Consider the following 19,857-nt stretch of genomic DNA (forward strand, 5'->3'; position numbering starts at 1 on the left):
TTCTCTTTCTGTTCGCGACAATATGGCCGGCCCTGAGCTACCATCTTCGCGCCAAGAATACGGGCCATATTCTCGCCTACTCGTGTACAAAGAACGCGACGCTCCTTGCGTATAGGGTGTTTCCTTCCAACGGGAGCCGCGAGCAATCGCAGCCAGCCCCCCGTATTTCATCCGGTTTCGTTCGCCGTCGCCTTTTGTGCGCGGGGACCCCTCCTGTTTTCTTGTTGCCGGTAGCGCAGCGTCCCGGCGAACTTTCGGTATAACTTCTTGAAAATTTAAGAGCGCCCATCTTCGCGAATGCATCCACCACGAAAACGGAATCCGGTTCGCGAGGGCTGGGGTAATCGCGGCCTTCTCGCGCTGGCTTATCCGTCGAGAAGGGGGCGGATGGTTCCCCTATCGGCGTAGGCGGCTTTTAAAACGGAAAACTTGGCCATCCGCGGGCTGATAAACGAACGCCGCGATCTCCTCCTACGGCTGGGCGCCACAGAAACGGACATTTTGGTGTTTACTTATTAATTCTTCGAGTTACGCGGTTCAAAGACTGCAACCGTTTGTGCGTTGTTCGTCTCCCAATTATTATTATTACGGGTTACAAATCAATTTTAAGATTCGTTATTTAATATAATATTCCTATATCTATTACACTATTATGAAATATATACTTTATATATGTTACTACACTGATTCTTGAACAAAACTCGTAACGTAAGTTAGTAATGATTACCTTATAGATAGCCAGAAAAAGAGCGAGCTGGTTCGCGTTCGCGCTTATATGGCCCGTTTCCCCTATCGCCGAAATCGTATGGGAGAAGGCTGCTCTCTTTCACGCGTGCGCTTCTCATTATACGTACACATATGTAACCGTACGTACATGTACGTACGTGTTCGGTTACAAGACGAAACAAGAATCGAGCTTATGGAACGAAATTGCGCTCCCGTTACGTTGCCGTGTAAAAAGGTGGAGCAGTCTTTAACTCACCCAACGCTTAAAAAAGAGCCATTTTTTCTTCGCAAACTTTGTTTTCTCGAACAATGCTCGCCATGGTTTTTTCATGTTGCGCATATTTGTTGATTTATAAAGTGATATCGATTCGCCGTAGAAATACGCGAGTCGAAGTGCACGGACATAAACCAAAGCAGAGGCTATGATTTTTTAAATTTCGTTAACCAAAAATCAATAAATTACCGAGGGTTGGATTCGGTAGACCGTGGTCATGCCTGGGAGTGCAACACAATGGAATATTGAATATCGACGAAGCAACGTTGGTTAGTGGAAAAGCAATGAAATTTGTCAGCAAAATAGGAGAGAGTGTCTTTAAAAATAAAAATACAGTCTCTGACCACCACTACGAATTTCAAGCAAATTATACTGATATAATTTATCAACAACCAACATAATCCTCGCTTGGAAATAAAACCTGCTATCGTAATCCTGAGCGTTGATTGTCCGTGTACCGTAGCCTTTTTATTCGCGACGTTGTCGCAATTTTTCGAATTTCAATCGGCGGACACACGAACGGTCTCGAGTTCGATCCGCGAAACTAATTCCGTTACTATGTTTCGCGAGGAAGTGGATAATTAACGATATACCCGAATCATTGGATCGTCGTTCAAAAATAATTTCATTTCTGAGGTGGTAATTTTAGCCAAACTCGATTTTATCGCGCGTGGGAGGTTTCGCGTCGATCGAAGCACACGACGTATCTCAAGAGTTAATGCTGGAAATAGTTCGGTCCGTTTTCTGGACGATGGTACGTTTTAATCCGGGCAGCGCGGAATCTGTGGCCCGATGGATACTCTCGCAACAAGAGGTCGACGATCGCGGGCGATCCATTGATCCTCGATGGACGTTGATACGGTATTTAAGTCTTTCTTTGTAGTGAATAATAAAAACGAATCGCTTTGCAACCATTCATGATTCTGCCAAACCTAATGAAACATCTACTCAACGATACACATGCCCGCATGAACTCGCAAAGTAAACTAATTAGATACGTGAAACAAAGAGCCTTACCTTTGGACTTCCGAAACAATTCATAAACAGTGTTTCATAGTAGCAATAATTTCGAAGATCACAGTCCTCCTAACTCTACTCTATACATTGATGCATTCGACCGCGCCATGCAGCGAGAATTGTTTTCCTGATGCGTTACAAAATATCGGCGAATCGTATGTAAGTACGTTGCACGTTGTAACGAACGATCAACGAACGAGTTTTGTAACGTAGGCGAAAATCCCGTGGGAACGTTCTTCCGAATAACCGAAGATCGATCGACAGGGATCGGTTTGCCGAGGTTCTGGGCATCGAGTGCGCTCGGTAAACGATTTTTCCAGGGCGGTGGAGGTCGACGGCGGCAGAACAGAGGGAGGATACATCGTCGTAGCCCAGAGGCTAATGCCAGAAATAATTCCAGCCTCCTTGCTCGCCGATAATTAATTACGGCTGCTAGGATCGATGGGTGTCCCGAGAGGCAACTAGTGTGTCGAGGCATTATTAAATATCGTACATTCTCAGGGGGCTAATCCCAACCCTTCGGCGAGAACGAGCCCCGGTCTCCGCGGAGGGAGAACGACGGTGAACGAGAACGAGAGGGAAAGAGAATTTCAGGCGATCGTAAAGTTCGCTTTTTGAAAGGAAGATTTAGGGACGCGTTTAACGAGTTATAAGCTCGTATAAATAACGGCCTCGCGCCGTGGAGATTTTCGAGGTAGTTCCGCTTTATGGAGCGAAATTTGCAATAAGAATTTATCAGTTTCTTGCCCAAGCACTGCTATAGATTTCCGTTTGCATGTTCCTCGATTAAGTGCGAATACCGAACATCGATGTACTTTCGACATCACGCTCCGTATCCTGACCGAATATACACGAAAATAAACGGTTCAGTTGTCGTCTAGGAACGTAAAACTTTGGCCGAATTCTCGATCACGATTCGAGGGTTTCCTTCTCTTAGTTTGGCCGATCGACACCGCCGCGATTGTCTCGCGAGCCAGAAATCTGTCGAGAACGATGCAATCTCGGCTCGCGCATCCTCGTACCCCTCGCCAGGGCAGCGGTAATTGAATTTTAAATGCGCTTAATTGGGTCACTCGTTAAACTGTCGATGTAATGCCGCGATATAAAATTAAAATGTTCCTCGGGGTTCGCGGAAGGTCACTGCGCCGAAATAACCGAGGGATCGATTCGTCCGCGGTGTTCCGAAGAGCTTGGTGAATTATTGAAAAAGAGACGAACTGCTGTTGAAATATTCACGTGAGCGGATTCCCGTTGAAAAAAAAATTCTTCCTGGCATTTTTTTAACGGCCAAGATTTTTCAAACGTTACGACCTGTTCAGCGAATCGCCGCCGTTGCGATTATTCGCTAACCGCGACTGAAAGCGCGCTGGATTCATTTTATAGCGCATCGGATGTCTATTCGGATTTCCCGGCAGGGAAGGAGAGGAGTTCATTCGTTACGTATTTAAACTAGGAATCAAATTAAACCGATCGAGCTTGAAATAGTTACGTTAGAACGCGTATTATGGAACTCGTCAAATATAAATACTTCCGAATTTGGCAAGCGGTAACGAGACAATGGTCGAGCCTTTCGCTGACGGCAACGATCACGGTCGATCTTTCCCCTCGGCCCAGAAGAGCGGCTCGTGCGATACTCGATCCACGCGAGACTCCAGCGTAACGTTAACACGTTGACTGCCAGACTGATACTCTTGAAAATTTCTACTGGTATTAAACTTTGTTTATAGATTATTCGAAAAATCAAACATTTACTATGGTACTTGTGTTCGTAACTTCATCAAAATTTAAGTATTAAGAAATTCATTTTCATTGACGTTTAACTTCCAGAATTAATTTTTTTAGATCTTCGGTTTAAAGCACTGTCACCCATATGTGGGTGACGTGGCGATCAACGTGTTATGATTTATTTAATAACATAAAACATAACATAAACAACATAAAAATGACGACACAATATAAATGACTCTCTTATAACCACAATTCGTTCGGGAGATTCGCGAACAAGTTATTTAGGCGACTATCGTTGGTTAAGGAACGCGCGAACTCGCGTCGCTAACGATAATTTCGATCTATGTACCAAATTCGGAGGAGCCGGTTTCGCTACGAATGTTATCCGACCAGATAAGGTGTAACGCGACGCTGCGGTCCCATTGGAAACTGCTTGGTGGCGGTTAACGTCCCGTTGGTGAGTTATCGCGCACCGTGGTCGGGTGATTAATAATTCCGTAATATTAAGATTGATTTCGAGCCACGATGGCGACGTACACGGGCCACCGGCAAATTTTCAAAACTTTCCCGTAGTAGCTGTGCACGTCGATCACCCGTCTCGTGTAGTCACGCGTTACAACTGAGCTCTGAAGTAGTTGGCTTTAGGTTGACACTAAATACTTAACCGATTACGTATTTTTAAGCGGAGGACTGAATGTTCGCTCGTATACGATCTATGGATTCCAGCGATTCAGTCGAAATCGAAATAAATTGACCTTTGATTCGAAACTGACCCGGAAAATGTCGATCGCTTTCAATTAAGAACGATTTGAGTTTTGTTGGACAGAATTAGACGCAGTTACCTCGCCGCGGACGTTTGAAAGCTCCGTGCTCCATTTAGAGAGAGAGTCGCGAGACAATTGCTTCGGTACGAGCATCCCGCCGAGGGGGAACGCTTTAAAATTACATTTCGAACCGAGCAATCGAACCCGTTCCCTGGCCAGGGACGTCGAAAGTTGCGGTACAACGATCGTGTCCCAAGTGAAAATCCACGGCTCGCAATTACTCGATGAAAGGTAACGGCGAAACCGGCAAGGTATAACAATAATCCAGGTTACCGAGCAGGTAGGGTTGCGAGGTAAAATTGCGAAGCTTAATGGTGGTAATACCGTCGTGGCCGAGCCTTGTATGGCGTTAATAATGCAGCATATTGAGATTGGTTTCGCTGCGAGAACACCGGGGCCAGAGCCACAGGGACCTGACCTAGGCATCCTCCCAAGTTATTCGCGCTGCTTTAATAATACACCCGCCAATGTGCACACACCACCGGCCCAGCTGACGTAAAGATTACGTTCGAGAACCGGCGTTGGTTCGTGCTCGCGAACGGTAGCCCGCTTGAACGTAAATTGCTCGTTTAGAGACGGTTCCCTTCTCGGATCTCTCGCGGTGCGAGGATCGTTTCCCGATACGACGCAACGAGCTCGTATATATCGCTTCGCGATAAATAAAAAGACTTTTCCTATTACGCGATATCATTCACCGACGCTGAAAAGATGATTTTAGTTGTCCTTTGACGCGTCAACCCCTACCGAGCAGAAAAGTCTGTTCGATGTTCGTCGAGGAGTCCTGCGAACACGATCGACGATCGACGGAACGTAACGTTCTCGTTACTAGTTTACCGAGTGGCGAGTAAATCGTTTCGACCAGGAAAGCAAAGTTCTCGATCTTCCGCGAAATTGTTTCATTCGGTGGCGTTTAATGATCGTTGGGGCGCGAGCGGGGCGATAAAAGTCCGCTCCACGGAAGCCACGTTGCGCAAACCACGGTCGCGAACTTTCCCACTTTCTCCTCGAATAAAATCGGTCCCGGGGAATACGGTGGCCTTAATTCAGCCGTTTAGCGGGACCGTTTAATTTTATCGTTGTTTTTCTTTTCGGCGGTCCGCGGCACCTGCGACCCGTTCTCCTCTCCGCTCATCTCGTTTCCGTGAACGCGAGGAGAGCCAACTTCAGCGGGCCGCGAATTCCGCGATAAAATACGGATAATGAGTTCGCCGAAGAGGGAAGCGTGGTCGGAGAGGACCTACGTGTGATATCGATTTCGGGACTCGAAGCGCAATGTACGTGTTCGATCAAGCTCTCACCTTCTTTGTTGGCGCTGCTCTTGATCTCCGTGGCCTTTGGCGCCGCCGATGGCTTCGGAATGTCTGAAATAAAGAATTATCCGGCTTTAAAAGTCGAATCCTCTTTTTGGCCTGCGCAGACCCTGGCGAGGGTGGTTTCTATATTCGTCTTTGAACGACACGGCCGACCGTCTATCGAAGGTAAACAAATTCTAGAGTTCTTTTCTTTCTTTTATTACCAAGATGTAGACCTTCCCTTCGATACTTTGAGCTCTGGAAGTTATTGAAATTCCAAAAATTACGGAATCTACGAATTTACTTAGAAGATCGTGTCGCATCTTCCTTGAATTATATTATCTTTGATTTAATCGTCGCGCACGTCTCTCGAGTTTAATCAATCGTTCGTCATCTTACCGTACAACCTGATAGACCCCTCGGTCTCGCCCAGCGAGTTCTTGCTGATGCAACGATAGACGCCAAAGTCGTCGATCTGTATATTCCTGATGGTGAGGCTCATATCCGCCCTGTAACTGTTCTCCATGATGCTCGTCGTGTACTTCTCGTTCAAGAGAATCATCTTGTCGCCGAGGAACCAGTAGTTCATCGCCCGTGGATACGCCTCCGTGTGGCAGGTGATCGTCACGTCGGTGTCGATCGGTGCGCCGATCAGCTGATTCGGCACGAAGATCATCGGCGAAACTGGAACACCGATACGAGTCGGTCGTGTGAATCAAATTAAACGACATATCCATTTTTAATCCAATAATCGTGGTCACGTTACGAAATCACAGACATCTTCGCCTATCTCCTCTCCACCAAACACGAAGGATTCGTCGAAAGATTCAACAAAAGTTGCAACGCGTAACCGCGATAACGTCGCGACGTTTAACATAATCGAGCCATCTTTTCGTATCCATCTTTCGTCCCGACAGCGAATAGAGTAGCTCGGAAACAATTTTCTGACTCGCGAGCTTCGGTGGATTCGCCATCGGGCCGTACGACGACTGCCAAGCAGGTTCCAGGTGAAAAACTTCCACCTGGAAGTTTCTTTCTAACCGGGAGGATGAAACCGACCCTCTGCCCCCCTCTCGTTCGTTCGGAATTGATAAAATGTAGATACCGTCCCGGATACCCCGACGCTGTGGAACCCGTTCGGCGCCTGCAGTTTAATTCGACTGGAATAAACAGAACTTCCCCGTGGAAACTTTGTTTCCGGCCATATCGAGCTCGGAATTAGGAAGCATACGCCGTAATCAACGGGGTGAAGTCGAATTAGATGATTTCTCCGACGGAGGAGAGAACGCAATGGAACCCTTATTTCCTACCCGACCCCCGACTCCACTTAGTTCCTTCGAGCGTGTCCAAAGTCTGCTCCGCACCTTCGTCCGGCTTGTTTCTTTCTAAACAATTCCTACATCTACATTGTAGGAGTCTAAATGAAAAATTAGATACGGAGATTCGAACCCACGATCTTTGGATCCACAGTAGGCCTGCAGAAAACTCGGATGTTTCGAGTTGCTCGCGAGCCGAGTCGAGCCGAGACCCAGTTTTCGATCACCGTCGAGTACTCGGAAGAAACGAGCAGCTCGAAGGAACAATTGGTACTCGAACAGCTCTAATCCACAGTCGATCGCTTTACCTACATCTTATTGTTGGGTATAGGCAGGCGCGATACTACCAACGTGTTTGTCTTTCCAGGCGTCCAGGGAGACGAAACTTCGACGATGATCTCGGTCAATGAACCCGTAGTTTGCGCCCGTGTCGTTAATCGCCGAAAAATGTATCGACCCGTAGGCCTGATCGAGGCGAGAACAAAACTGCTGGTAAACGAACGAGGTTAACCGTAGACGAATAACGCGCTGCACGCGGCGCTGCAACTATCTCTCGGGGGCAGCCGTCGGTGGTATGCATCAGGCTTGCCACAAATCCACAAATTGCCGCCGCTGACCCTAATTAACGCATACTTCTCTCGATTTCCCACCATCGACTCTATCCACGTCCCTCGCCTATCGGATCTCTCTCCTTTATCCTGCGCCGACGACCGTTCTTGTTCCCTACGCGAATTCCGCGCGAGTCCTCTTATCGATCGCGACATGTAAATAATAATATATAAACTAAAAAGTTCCCGTTTCGTAGTAATTTTTAATCGACTATCGACTAATTGCTTGGAGTGCAAACTGTGCTGTCCTGCGATAAGATTTGCGTACGTAGAGTTTTCCAGTTTCGTAAGAAAATGGTACATTCCGGAACGTACGATTCGAATGTCTTATCTGAAAATTCCGAACGACTTCTGGCGATCCATATGTATGGAGAAACTTGAGCTATATAACTAAAAGAACCCGAAGCAAGAATGTATGGATCCGCAAATTTGATTTTCGATCGCGTTTTTGCGATTCGGCTGCAGCTTTGCATCCGCTCCGGGGGCTTTCGAATTTTCCTGTCCCTTTAGGATGGCCGTTACCGTTCATTGACGAATCCTGAAGTCGTTCGAGGTCGAGTAAGTTTGCTCGTCGCGCGTCGATCATGCGCCTGGGGACCAGCATCGCCGAGAGAAACTTTCAAAGATTTAAAGGTTTATTTTGAAAAACACTCTTCCACCTAACCACGAGCGACGTTGACGTCGGATGTACTATCCAGGCCAACGCTGCATAAAATATAACGCGTCCTTGATTTTAACGATACGGGAACGTCGAAGATGGAAGAATTTCATAGCGTGCATAATTCGCCATGGACAGGTTGCGTTAACGCGCGTTGTCGTACAGTTTTCTAGAATTGCGGGCGGAACAGAGTTTCGTATGGAAGAGCCACGCGATCGCTGGCGAAGTTGTGTTTAAAAGTAAGGCCATAAAAACGCAGCCATCGCGCTTGTTCCTCGTTGGAGCGAACTTTCTCCCTCTCAAAAGGACTTCCCGTTTCAACAGCATCTTAATTAGGTGACCGCCGTGTAGCGCGCCATTAATTACTCGGGATTACAGTCCCCCGGTTCGAGTTTGCTGTTATCGCGTAGCAGAACAATAGAACTAATCAGAATTTTTCAAACGCTCGCTCGCCTCGTTGTCTTTCGCGAGGAGCGGTCGCTGGGGACGTTAAACGTCAACGGACCCGGTGAATGTATTAGTGCGACTTAATTGCAATTGCGATTGCGAAAGGAACTTGTTTGAGAGCTACGAGAGAACCTCGATTATTGCACAAGTTATCGTTGGAGGGGATGATCGTTAAACGATAAGCGAACTGCCTATAGCGGGAGTATACAAGGTGTCCAAGAGTCTGAGAGCCGGAAACGAAAGGTAGCTGAGACGATTCTGAACCATAATTTACTTTGCAAAAATGTCGGATGGTACTTTGTTTTTGCAAAGGAAATTGTGGTTCGGAATCGTCTCAGCTACCCCCCCCCCCCCATTTCTGGTTCTTGCACCAACTTTGGGACAGGGTTGGGATAAGGTTGCTACTCCTTGGAAAAGGTTGCCTCGATAATTGCGACATTTTTTAGCCCCCATTTCCTGCGATAATCGAGGTCGTCCTCAGCTATTATTCGTACAAGAAGGACATTAAGAGGGTCGCGAGTCGAGGCATCCAGAAACAGATGAAAATTATTCAGACGTGTCGCGTCGCTGGGCGACGCTGGTTGGTGGGAAACGAGAGTGCAGGAGAAGAAAAGTGCTCGAGCGAGTATTTCGAGAGCGGGACGGAAGGCAATGTTTTCTCGCCGGTCTAAATAAAATATGTCCGCGCCCTTCTAAATATTCAAAGGACAGTAGGAGCGTCGAGCCGTTCCTTCGTACGCACACGGCCACGCCAAGTGACACGAACGAATGGAACGCATAAAAGGGAAAAATGACCAGTAGCGTCGGGACGCCCGCGCAAGCTCCCGGTATTTCCCTCGGGTTTTCCCTAACGGTGCATCTGCCCCGAGTCCCTTCCCTCCTATTTTCCCGTCGGATCGTATACACCGACGCGACCGTCTGCAATTCGTGGAATGAAATTTAAACAACACGCCGGACTCACTCGATAATCCGTGTTTCGTTTAACCCTGGTCCTACGTAAAATTGTGCCTCGTCCAACGCGAGACGACGATTACATCGTCGACGTACGCGATCTATCTACATTTCCGGACGATGGAATCTTCGTTGTCCGGACTAATAGCAGCTTCGAACTAATGTACAATGAACTCGTTTGCATTCGTGGACGAAATGATTCGACGCTTCAGGCGTTCCGATCGATAATCAACAGTGATCGAAAGCGATCGAATGGCACGATGAAAAAGGAAAGATGGCTTCTCTCGAACAGCTACTGTTATGAATTACTTCTTTCAAGGTTGAGAAACAAGCAAAGCACTGCCGTATAACACACGCTGTTTATTGTATCGATTTATCTCACCCTTAATCTATACACGTATCCGCGGACCAGTATAAATGTAGCAATGCTTGTAATGATTATAATTTAGAATGCGACGAAGGATCCTGCTAGGACCCGCGCCCCTTTCACTGCTTCAAGGAAAAAAACAGCCCGTTGGGCCCAAGGCCTCTCACTGGCAATAGTTGCATTCCAACAGTCACTTTTACTAATCTGTCTGTAAAGGCAAATAAATCTTCATGTTCACTCACATTCGACGTCCACGGTGATTCTCTTGCTGACCGTTGGCGGCACACCGTTCGTTGCGATGCAGAGATACGCGCCCATTTCGTTGCGCGTGATCCTCGTCAAGTTTAATTGCTCGCCATCGTACAGAGGCACTGAAACCAAAAGCAGAAATTGATTCGGGCCGGTCGAGCGTGCAAATATAGTACCGCCGCGCCGGAACAAACATACAAACAAACAGTCGCGTTCGACGTCAACGTATAAACAGAATCCTCCGAAGAGGATGGCGCCGGTTTTATCGGCCAAACTTTTTCGCTTTAAATGGAACCTTTTTTTTTTCGAACGGGTTGCACAAGGACGATGTACCGAAAGGAAGAAGTTCCACGCTCGTTAGATCCGCTATAGATCCGCCAGTCGGTCAAATTTTGTAGGAGTGAGAATGTGGGGAGAGAGAGAGAGATTCTTACGACTAGGCCACTTGAAGAATCGAACAAAAATGTGAAAAAATTTCAAACTTGATGTGCTTTCGTGCTAGGACGAATACCCCTTAGAGGTCAAATTTTCTGTCGCACCCTGTACTTTAATTTCATCCAATATAGTATTTAATATAATAATAAGTTAGAATATACGCGTATATATATCGGTAAATTATAGTTACACATTCAATCTCCTACAATATTAACGGTTCGTTCGATCGAGAAGTGTTTGACCAATCGACCACGGTTCGCGCGAATAGTTTCGACACGCCAGCGCGTCGCGCGAGTAATTTTTAAGCATCGGTCTGCATTGGGAAAAGTTACCGCAGCGATAAAAGTTGGCGGGGAAATTGCGACAGTAAACGGGCCGCTAAAGGAAAGAATGAGAAGGCGCGGGTGCCGGGAACGAATATCAGAACCTGTCGTTTTACGTTCCGTGACGTTAAGTCGGTCTTTCAGTTCCGGAATCGCCGCGAAACACCGACGTGTCCCGTACGCCTTGCTGCGAATCAAATCCGTCGACTATTCGCACGATTACGATTCCCGTGACATCAACGCGCCATTCGCATGAAAAACGCGACGATAATTATTGCGGGATTCGATGTTTAAAAATTCATTGTAAACGTAATTGTCATCAACTCATTACCGTTCACTCCGTTCCCTTTGCGCTCTGCTCTCTAACGCTCGGTGGTACGTTACTCTTTGACTGTCTCGCTCGAGTGTCGCCTAATCGCCGCGTAACCGCATTCTTAAAAGACCACGTACACATCCTAACATCTTCTCACGGATTCGCACACGAATTCACACAGCACTGCCACAATTAACCCTTTGAGCGCAGAATGCTCTTGGCCGAAGCAATCAGTGCGGACGGCGCGCGCCTAGCGGTTATGGTTGAATATAAATGAGCCCTGCGTTATCGATTTTCTCTTGAAAAATTCTCAGATGTATAATATTTATTCCTGTTTGAATATGTCACGTAAATATTTTCAAGTCGCGATCGTATACACCATCGCACAAAGAACGCGGAGAAGTAACGATTGGTGCTCGGTTGCAAGGAACTCCCGCGGTAAAGCGGCTTGTAATTATTCTTATCATTATCATCGTTGCAGCCGCGAGGAAATGGAATTTCGTTTATTTTCCGTGCAGCTCGCGGAGAACAAAAAACGAAGAGCTCGTTCTTGTTCTTTCGGGTCGTTCGTTAACTCGAACGCATTCGATGTCTGCGATATCGTTCGCGTTCGCCCGTATCGTTTTGCCCGAGAACGCGATATTGACAATAAGTTTAATTCGTTCGAGGATGAAAATTAGCTTCGTTTCATAAATATGTATCTGGAGGGAGGGGCGCTCTAATTAATGATTTCTTTGGTTGGAAGGAGCCGTGTTCGTTGAGGAAGGAAAAATCGCGCGTTCGGAACGGAGAACGACAGAGGGTTGATTTCCTCCCAAGGAAATTTTCCGATCGCGTCGCCTCCTCCGAGTCGATTGTTTTCTGGTGTAATGTAAACAGCATTCGTCGGACCTTTCGTTAATATCGGCTAAACGTATTCTACTAATTACAATTGTAAAAATTCACGGGATTGTTTGCCTAGCGATCAGCAGGACGCGTTTACAAAGTTTGAAGGAGTCCTTTAAAATCGTACCGATTCAACGCTGTAATCGTAAGTACCGTGTAGCGACAGTCTTGCCACGGACGGGCTCCTTCTACTTCCTCTGGATTTCACCTTACCCGGCTCGCGAGAGTAAAGAGATTGTACTTTTCCAAGTTCAAACGTCAAATATTATTAGAAGAAATTCCGGCGGTGCCTGGTTTCATTCCAGAAAAGGCACAGCGCGCGGAGAAAACCGCTCGACAAAATATTTCCTCAGGGATTACGACTGTGCGAGCGACTTTGGATTTTCGCGACGTTTATTACGCGCGAAAATAATTAACGATAGACTCGGAGGACGACGACGTATTTGAGAAAAAAGGATCTCCGTTTCAATTTCTCCTCTGACGGGCTCGTCCGACGTACGGGTTTCTGTACCAACCATTTACAAAGAAATTTGAGTAGTTTCATTTTTGAAACGCCATGGGAGCTTTCTAGCTCGAGCTTGCATTTCCGAGATCGGCCGCAAAAGGATGTACTCCGTCGGAGAAACGCGTCGGTTCTCTCGGATTTCGTCAACGTAATCGTGTCGCTCCTTTTTCCGTAAATTATTCGCACCGTTCGCGGTCAGAGATCCTCGAGGGCAGTCGTTCGTCTCCCTTTCGAAAACAATCACGTGCCAGGCGAATCCCGAGCGGACAGATGAAATCGCGCGACCGAACCGGCAATCTCCTCTTTTCACGGTACGTTCATAAATCTTTACGCGGGTTTATTCAGGCTTTACTCGCCTCCTAGTCGCGATTAACCCCTGTCGCCATTAGAGCAGGGCCGGGTGTCGGGGAAGGAGGGACGGTCGGACGATGTTTCTTTCACGAGACACATGCCCCGGCTGCCAAACTGCCTTTCCACGTGTACGACACGACGACACCCGCTGGAACGTCAGCCTCCGCCAAGGCAGCCGATCGATTCGCACGAATTATTGAGAGACCGACTGAATTTCGGGGCTTTCGGCTACCAACTGTCGCGATAACGGTCCAACTGTCGCGTTTCTCTTTGCATTCCACGCTGCTCGTCACGAGTTTCCGCTCGTAAAACAAAGACCGCGACGCGTAGCGATCTGGTAAGCGGTATTTCCTGACCGAAACTAAAAACACCCGTACAGAGATTCATTTTACGCGATACAACTCGATTGCTCGATAAGACAAGCCATGAAACTCTATAAAATTTCAATTTAGATTTAGACGTAAATGAGAGGACAATATCTCTGTGTAGGTAGTTCAAGTTTTGCTCCACGCATTCAACGGATATCTCGACTCGAGTGGCGGACGCACAAAAGTTACAGCCGCGTCGACCGGAGAAGAAAAGAGGAACGATAATTCTCGACAGGACGAAAATTTTTCCGGCACGCTCCTCGCCGCGCGCATTCATCGCATGCTCCGACGAAACACGCGGGACGAGTTCCTTTTTTTTTTTTTTTTCATCAGGCCGATATCGGCTCTCGATGCAAGTTCATTTTACTATCGGATCGTTCCCTATTAATGTATTCGTCGATTGGCAGCAGAAGCGTTTAGGGAGCGACTCGTTCAAAGCCGGGATGCAAATCGATACATCGAGCTCGTCGCTGCTAATAGCTATTTCGAAAGAAGAGTTTCAATGAAATTTTTATACTGCATAACGGCTCGCGACAGGCAGAAACTTTATTACCGTGGTACCCGGTATGCTGCGTTAATGAATACGGGTGAAACATGGTTCGCGTTTATTTCGGTATATAATCTTGTGATCTTCGCAAGATATCCCACCAAATTAACATTAGGTTGTCCCCAAAAGTTTCTTCCGTGACTTGCACTCAGTTATTTTATGTGGTAATGTTTATGTTGGGTTGTCCCAAAAGGTTCTTCCATCTCATTAATACGTAATGCATACACGATATTTTATGTCTAATGTTACGTTGTTGAATTGCGTACGATTCATTTTGCTCCACTGCTGTTACAACATTAACATCTAAGAAATCATGTTGCCTATTTGTATCGGGTTGTCCAGAAAGTTCGTGGCAAATTTTTAAGAAACATTCAAAGACACGTTTGAATTTCGATATATATTTATTGAATTATATATGTACCATTTTGTTCCACAATTTTTCCACCTTTTAAGGGATGTCCACGTGTTATTTGTTTCCAACCATTCCGATATATTCAGACCTGTACCGTCTACTAAAAATCGGAATGGACTTTCCAGACGACCCAATATAAACATTACCACGTAAAATAACCGAGTGCAAGTCACGGAAGAAACTTTTGGGGACAAAAGTTTAATTTTTAAATAGCTTTCGGTACTGCTTCGAGTCGAACGCCTTTGAGCCAGTCCACGCCTAAGAGTTTTAAGTTTCCAGATAAGTGTCGCGTTGACAAGCTTTTCGTTAACATCGATAAATAATAATTAGTATCTTCCGTTACAAGTCTCCGACCGAATTTGGTAAATCGATAATAAAATGATGTTCCGTTTCATGTATGACATAGTACGCGATCATGGAATATTCACGGGATTCATTTCGAATCTCACCGTCTCTTTTAATTATGATTCCGGGAGTCATGAATGCCCCTGGTTTCTCGCAGGGAATTACGTCTGAATTTAATAATCTCTTCGCACTCTGAAAGCTTTATTTCTTCCTTGTTCTCTCGCGTCTAGAGTATGCATGTGTAATCTGATCGCTGTATCAAGTGCAAAATGCTGCTTGAGAAGGTATTACACAAATTCCTATGATATTGCGTTTCGTATAACACGTGCGGCGCGCATAATTCGTTTTTTCTTTTCTTTTTCTAGAAAATTACACGTACGAGACTGTAACGAACGAGTTGAAGATTAGCACGGTGGTAAGTAGAGGAACGTCGTTTGACCTAATCTCGTCGTATAAACTCCCTAAATGGACAAATTGCGTGTCCAACTGTACTCGGTAAAATTTCCTTTAATGCCCCTCGACGATCAACGAGACTGTTTCCTTAGATTTGAACCGAGATTACATATTTCTAGATTTGGATACATCGATCAGCAGAATAAGAATTCCAGATAATTCTTACTTATTGTTAGAGAATCGTGATAATTTCATAGCTTCGTAGCGGTCTACAGAGCTAACCACCGAGGAAATTTGTAAAACTCGCGATGCGATAAAAGTTGTACGCATTTCTGTTTACGCTGTACATGTCAAAGGAGGTTTCCTCTTCGTTCGAATAAAAAAGATCGGCGTTCCTTTGCTGAGCGGAATTTTATCTGACTCGCGAGGAGTTCGTATTAAAAACGAATGTTATTCCTCGATTTCCGTCGTTTCTGTAATTTCTTTTTGAATAGAGCATCGCTTCCGATCCCTCCAAGCGATTCCCGCTCGCTGTCGACCACAGCCAGTCCTCTTCCACTTCCCACACGTAAACCTCGTCCGCGAGCAGAAAGCTTGTCCACGTTTCCACTCAGCGGCAAGTACTCTCCGCGTGTACATTCCGCGTCAGTAAATTTGGTTTAGCGATTAATTGTTCGATTCAAAGTTCAATTAAACATCCGGGGTCTGTCTTTATTGTTCTCCCTTTAACTAAAGGAAATACCGTTTTTCCGCTCCTCTCCTCTACCAGACACAGTAAAAAGAGACTGGATAAGTGCAAGACTGGATTGACTGGATAAATGCAAGACTGGATTGACTGGATAAATGCAAGATGACTCTCACCACCGCTGGAGGGGTTCCCCTCGACGCACTGCGAGCGAGCAGTGTGATATGATCCTAATCATATTCAATCATATTCATATTCGTGGTCAAACGTAACCCGAAACACTTGTCGTCGTTACATTCAACGACTCAAGGTTATACGCGAGAGTATACGCGACAGAGATGAACTTTCTGCAACGTCCTGTTTATTTTAGCCTAGAACAGCCGAACAATTCGCGCGTCAGTGCAACCAGGGTCGCGATACGTCGATCCAACTGCAAAATAGGCCATCGATGATTTAAATATATAGCGCGACGAAAGAGCAATCGAATACATACACTGCTCGTATTTGTTCGATAATATCGTACACGGTAAATCAACACCGTAAGCGTCTACACAGAGAAGGGAATTTTGGTAGTATCCTCAAATATTGATCGTTCTGCCTATTAACGTTCACGCAAACGATAACGATTCGGATTTCTCTGTACGGGACGGAACACAGCGAAGCTCGGAGGGTTAAGAGATAATATTAACCGTCGCTTGGAACCGTGGTTGAACATTTTCAATCCCTTTCATCCCACGCGCCCGCGATAGTCCATTTGCGCGAGTGCTTCGCGAACGCGATTTATCGACGATAATAATTTCGATGCGTTTCTGTCTCGTCGACTGTTCGCGTACGCGCGATTCTATACATATACAAGACGAGGCGTCGAGTGTACAAAAATTAGCATCCTTATCGATCCTGGATCTATACCCAACTGAACGTTCGATGGACTCTGTTTCTCTTTTACGAGAGTACAGGATTTACTAATTAGGGGCTCCCTTTGACGTTGTTTTTGCATGGCTTCATCGGCGGGAAGATAGCATAAGATTGGAGTCGAAAGAGCTTTGGACTTTGGCGAGATGTAGAACACGTCCCAATCGGTTCCCTAACCTAGGTCACAGCCATCATCAGCCTCATCCTAAATCTAAACGCCTCGTCTGCGGAACATAGATTCCACGATTCTCTTTTTACGGCCCCACTTGATCCCAGCATCCTGGATTTAGGTTGGTTGCAGCGAGGGCAGGTTGCTCGGAAAGCGGAGCCAAGCGGACCAGCGTCAATCATCGCGCGACATTTAATTACATTGCATGGATACCGATCGCGATATTGCGACGCGAGTCGCGACGCTCGGCCACTCTCGATACAATATTGACACGATCGCCGTTCACCGATGCGTCGGTATTTACAATATGTGTAAATATACGCGTGCCGCAATAAATAGAACGAAGTATTATAGATATTGCCTGCGCCCGGATTAATCCAGCGTTGTCGATGGAGCCGATGTATTATATTTACACGCGTGCCGGCTGTTACTCTTCATTTTTTCAAATGAATCGTTTCCGCGAGGGGCTTGGAAGCACGGCTGATCGGCAGTGAATTTTTCGATCGATCCTCTTTGCGTGGGCGGAGCCAGCGAAAAGCTTCGACAGATTTTTTAACGTTTTTCAAATAGCCACTTTATTTGCCTTGCCCAGGGGTGACCCGATCAAAGTGGCTACCTTAACGCATTCACAACCGATCGAGCCGATTTCCCTTTGCGCGACACGATGTTTTAATGCGTTTACAAATATAAGCGTGATTACGAGCATTCGATCTAAAATCAAGAACAACATCGACGCGCACACCCTTGCTCATAAATTTGTGGACACTCGCTACCTTCGATGATTAATTAGTACACGTAGTAAATGATTACTATACAAATTTTGTTGCTAAATTCTATATCGGATGCGTAGTTACGATCATCCACGAGGATTTTTCCAACGTTTTACTTTCGTCAAAAGTTCCTCGACTTCGGTACGACAATCGTGCACGGTAGAAAGCACAAGGGAATCGTCAAAGGAAGATTAGCCCTCTCGATGGTTATAAACCAACCCTCATAGTCGTGAACCGATTAATTTTCGGGCTTACCACCGATTGACTCTGGTTCGACGAAATTATGGCCGTACGGTTTCCACGTGTGCTCCCTTCCACGCAAAACGTTGCGATCGATGCGTATTAGTAGATTCACTGCCCCAAAACGTAATTCAATTAGGGGAAGTAGGTACACACAGTACGAAACCTCGCACGCGTTGCTGCTGCCTTTCTTGCGGCTCATTCGATGGAAACTTTGAATCGCTACCGTTACTCGCTAGCAAAGCTTTGGTTTCGATGGAAAAAAAAAAATGCTGCTACTCGTGAGCGACCGTCACTTGCCTGGCGCGTCTGACCATAAACGGTTCTTTCTACTTACGTTGGTGCGCCACCAGATACCCCTACTTTCCGAGTATCGATTCTAATTCTTATAAATATTATTCGCTGTTCACCCAAGTAATTCAGATAATATTGTTCCGACCAGTGGGCCAGAATGCGATATCTAAATATAACATAAATTGTGAACGACGTTTTTAACTAATGTTTGTTTTTGTAGCGGTTTAATATGACTTGAAATGGTGAAAAAATATTAAAACAAGAAATTATTTGAAATTTTTTATATTTGTATTAAGAAAAAAAAATATCATACAATAATCCATGCTTCCAAACTCAACGCGAACGAAAACAGTGCGTAGCTTTAAAAACGCGTCGTTCGGACGAATCGATATACGAAGAAAATACTTTGGCGCTAGAGAGTTCGCGTTGGGTGTTCGATAGTGTCATATCGAGTTCGAGCGTTCGGACACGCTGCTCGTTTTCAGCGGTCGATTCCGCGGGAGAGTCGGTAACTTTTAACGATCCTGTAACTCGGACCGTGTACGAAATTTCATCCCCCGCACAGCGCGCCGCCTCTATCGAACGATATTAGGTATAGTATATGCAGCTCGTTATGCATCGTCCGGATTTCCACGTCGACGAGCGACGTCAAAGTGGTGGGCTAAGGACGAGACAGACCGTGCACCGGCACTTTGCGCCGCTAGTGGCCAAGTCCAACTTTCGAGTGCCAGCAACGTTCAACGAAAGATGGTAGACATCGGTAATGGCCGGCTCGAAATTAAATTCGACTCCAAACATACACCGAGATTCCTGTCGTCGAGTCAACGATCGAGTCAACGATCGAGTCAACAATCGAGTCACTCGTTTTCGATACTTTTCGACCAAAAGAGATTCTTCACGTACTACAGGGTTTACCGTGCGAAGTTCGACCTAACGTTGTTTTCGTTGTTGCCTCTTCGACCGAACGGCTCCGCTGAGCTCTCGGAACTCGTAATTGGTCCCCTCGAAATTGCGTTAACTTCAACGTGGAAAAATAGCAACTTGGCGAAATAAGGTTCTCCGGGCCGCGCTTTTTCACGGGGCACGCTTTCAGAAAGAGCTTCGTTCGCGGTAAATCTGTTGACAGCAACGGACGAAATTGTTGCGACAGCGGGGCGGGGGTGGGTCGGGGTGAGGAGGTGGGTGGCGGACGGACGTAACGAACAAAGTTAAAAGGGTAGCATTCGATGGGACGATTTGGCAGAAAGAGAAAAGAGGGCCGTCGAGCGTGTCTTCGCCGCGTCGTTTCAATTCGGTCAGCTCTGACAGCCGTGGCTGGAAACGGACGCGGTAAACACGCCAGACGATTTTAAATTTCTTCCGTGGCTTTCCGTCGTATTCTCTTTACGTATTTCTCTTCCCTTCCTCGCTACGGCGCTCCCGCGAATGCTTTGGGAAGCACGACGGCTTTAAT

General features: G+C 46.3%; 1 protein-coding gene across 4 annotated transcripts in view; it reads right to left on the minus strand.

Annotated features, from left to right (window-relative positions):
* The window catches only part of LOC128880867 (lachesin-like), a 208,049-nt gene that overhangs the window by 36,533 nt on the left and 151,659 nt on the right, over positions 1 to 19,857 (minus strand). For 3 of the 4 annotated variants that reach the window (XM_054131600.1, XM_054131515.1, XM_054131432.1), the window contains 3 exons: positions 10,451 to 10,579; positions 6,261 to 6,545; positions 5,868 to 5,930 (listed from right to left, as the gene is read on the minus strand). In XM_054131600.1, the coding sequence (XP_053987575.1) occupies positions 5,868 to 5,930; positions 6,261 to 6,545; positions 10,451 to 10,579 (477 nt within the window). Of the gene's footprint in view, positions 1 to 5,867; positions 5,931 to 6,260; positions 6,546 to 10,450; positions 10,580 to 11,546; positions 11,600 to 19,857 lie in introns of those variants that run through there. The other variant, XM_054131676.1, reaches the window with a different exon arrangement.

This window comes from Hylaeus volcanicus, chromosome 1, assembly GCF_026283585.1.
Source record: "Hylaeus volcanicus isolate JK05 chromosome 1, UHH_iyHylVolc1.0_haploid, whole genome shotgun sequence".
NCBI lineage: Eukaryota > Metazoa > Arthropoda > Insecta > Hymenoptera > Colletidae > Hylaeus > Hylaeus volcanicus.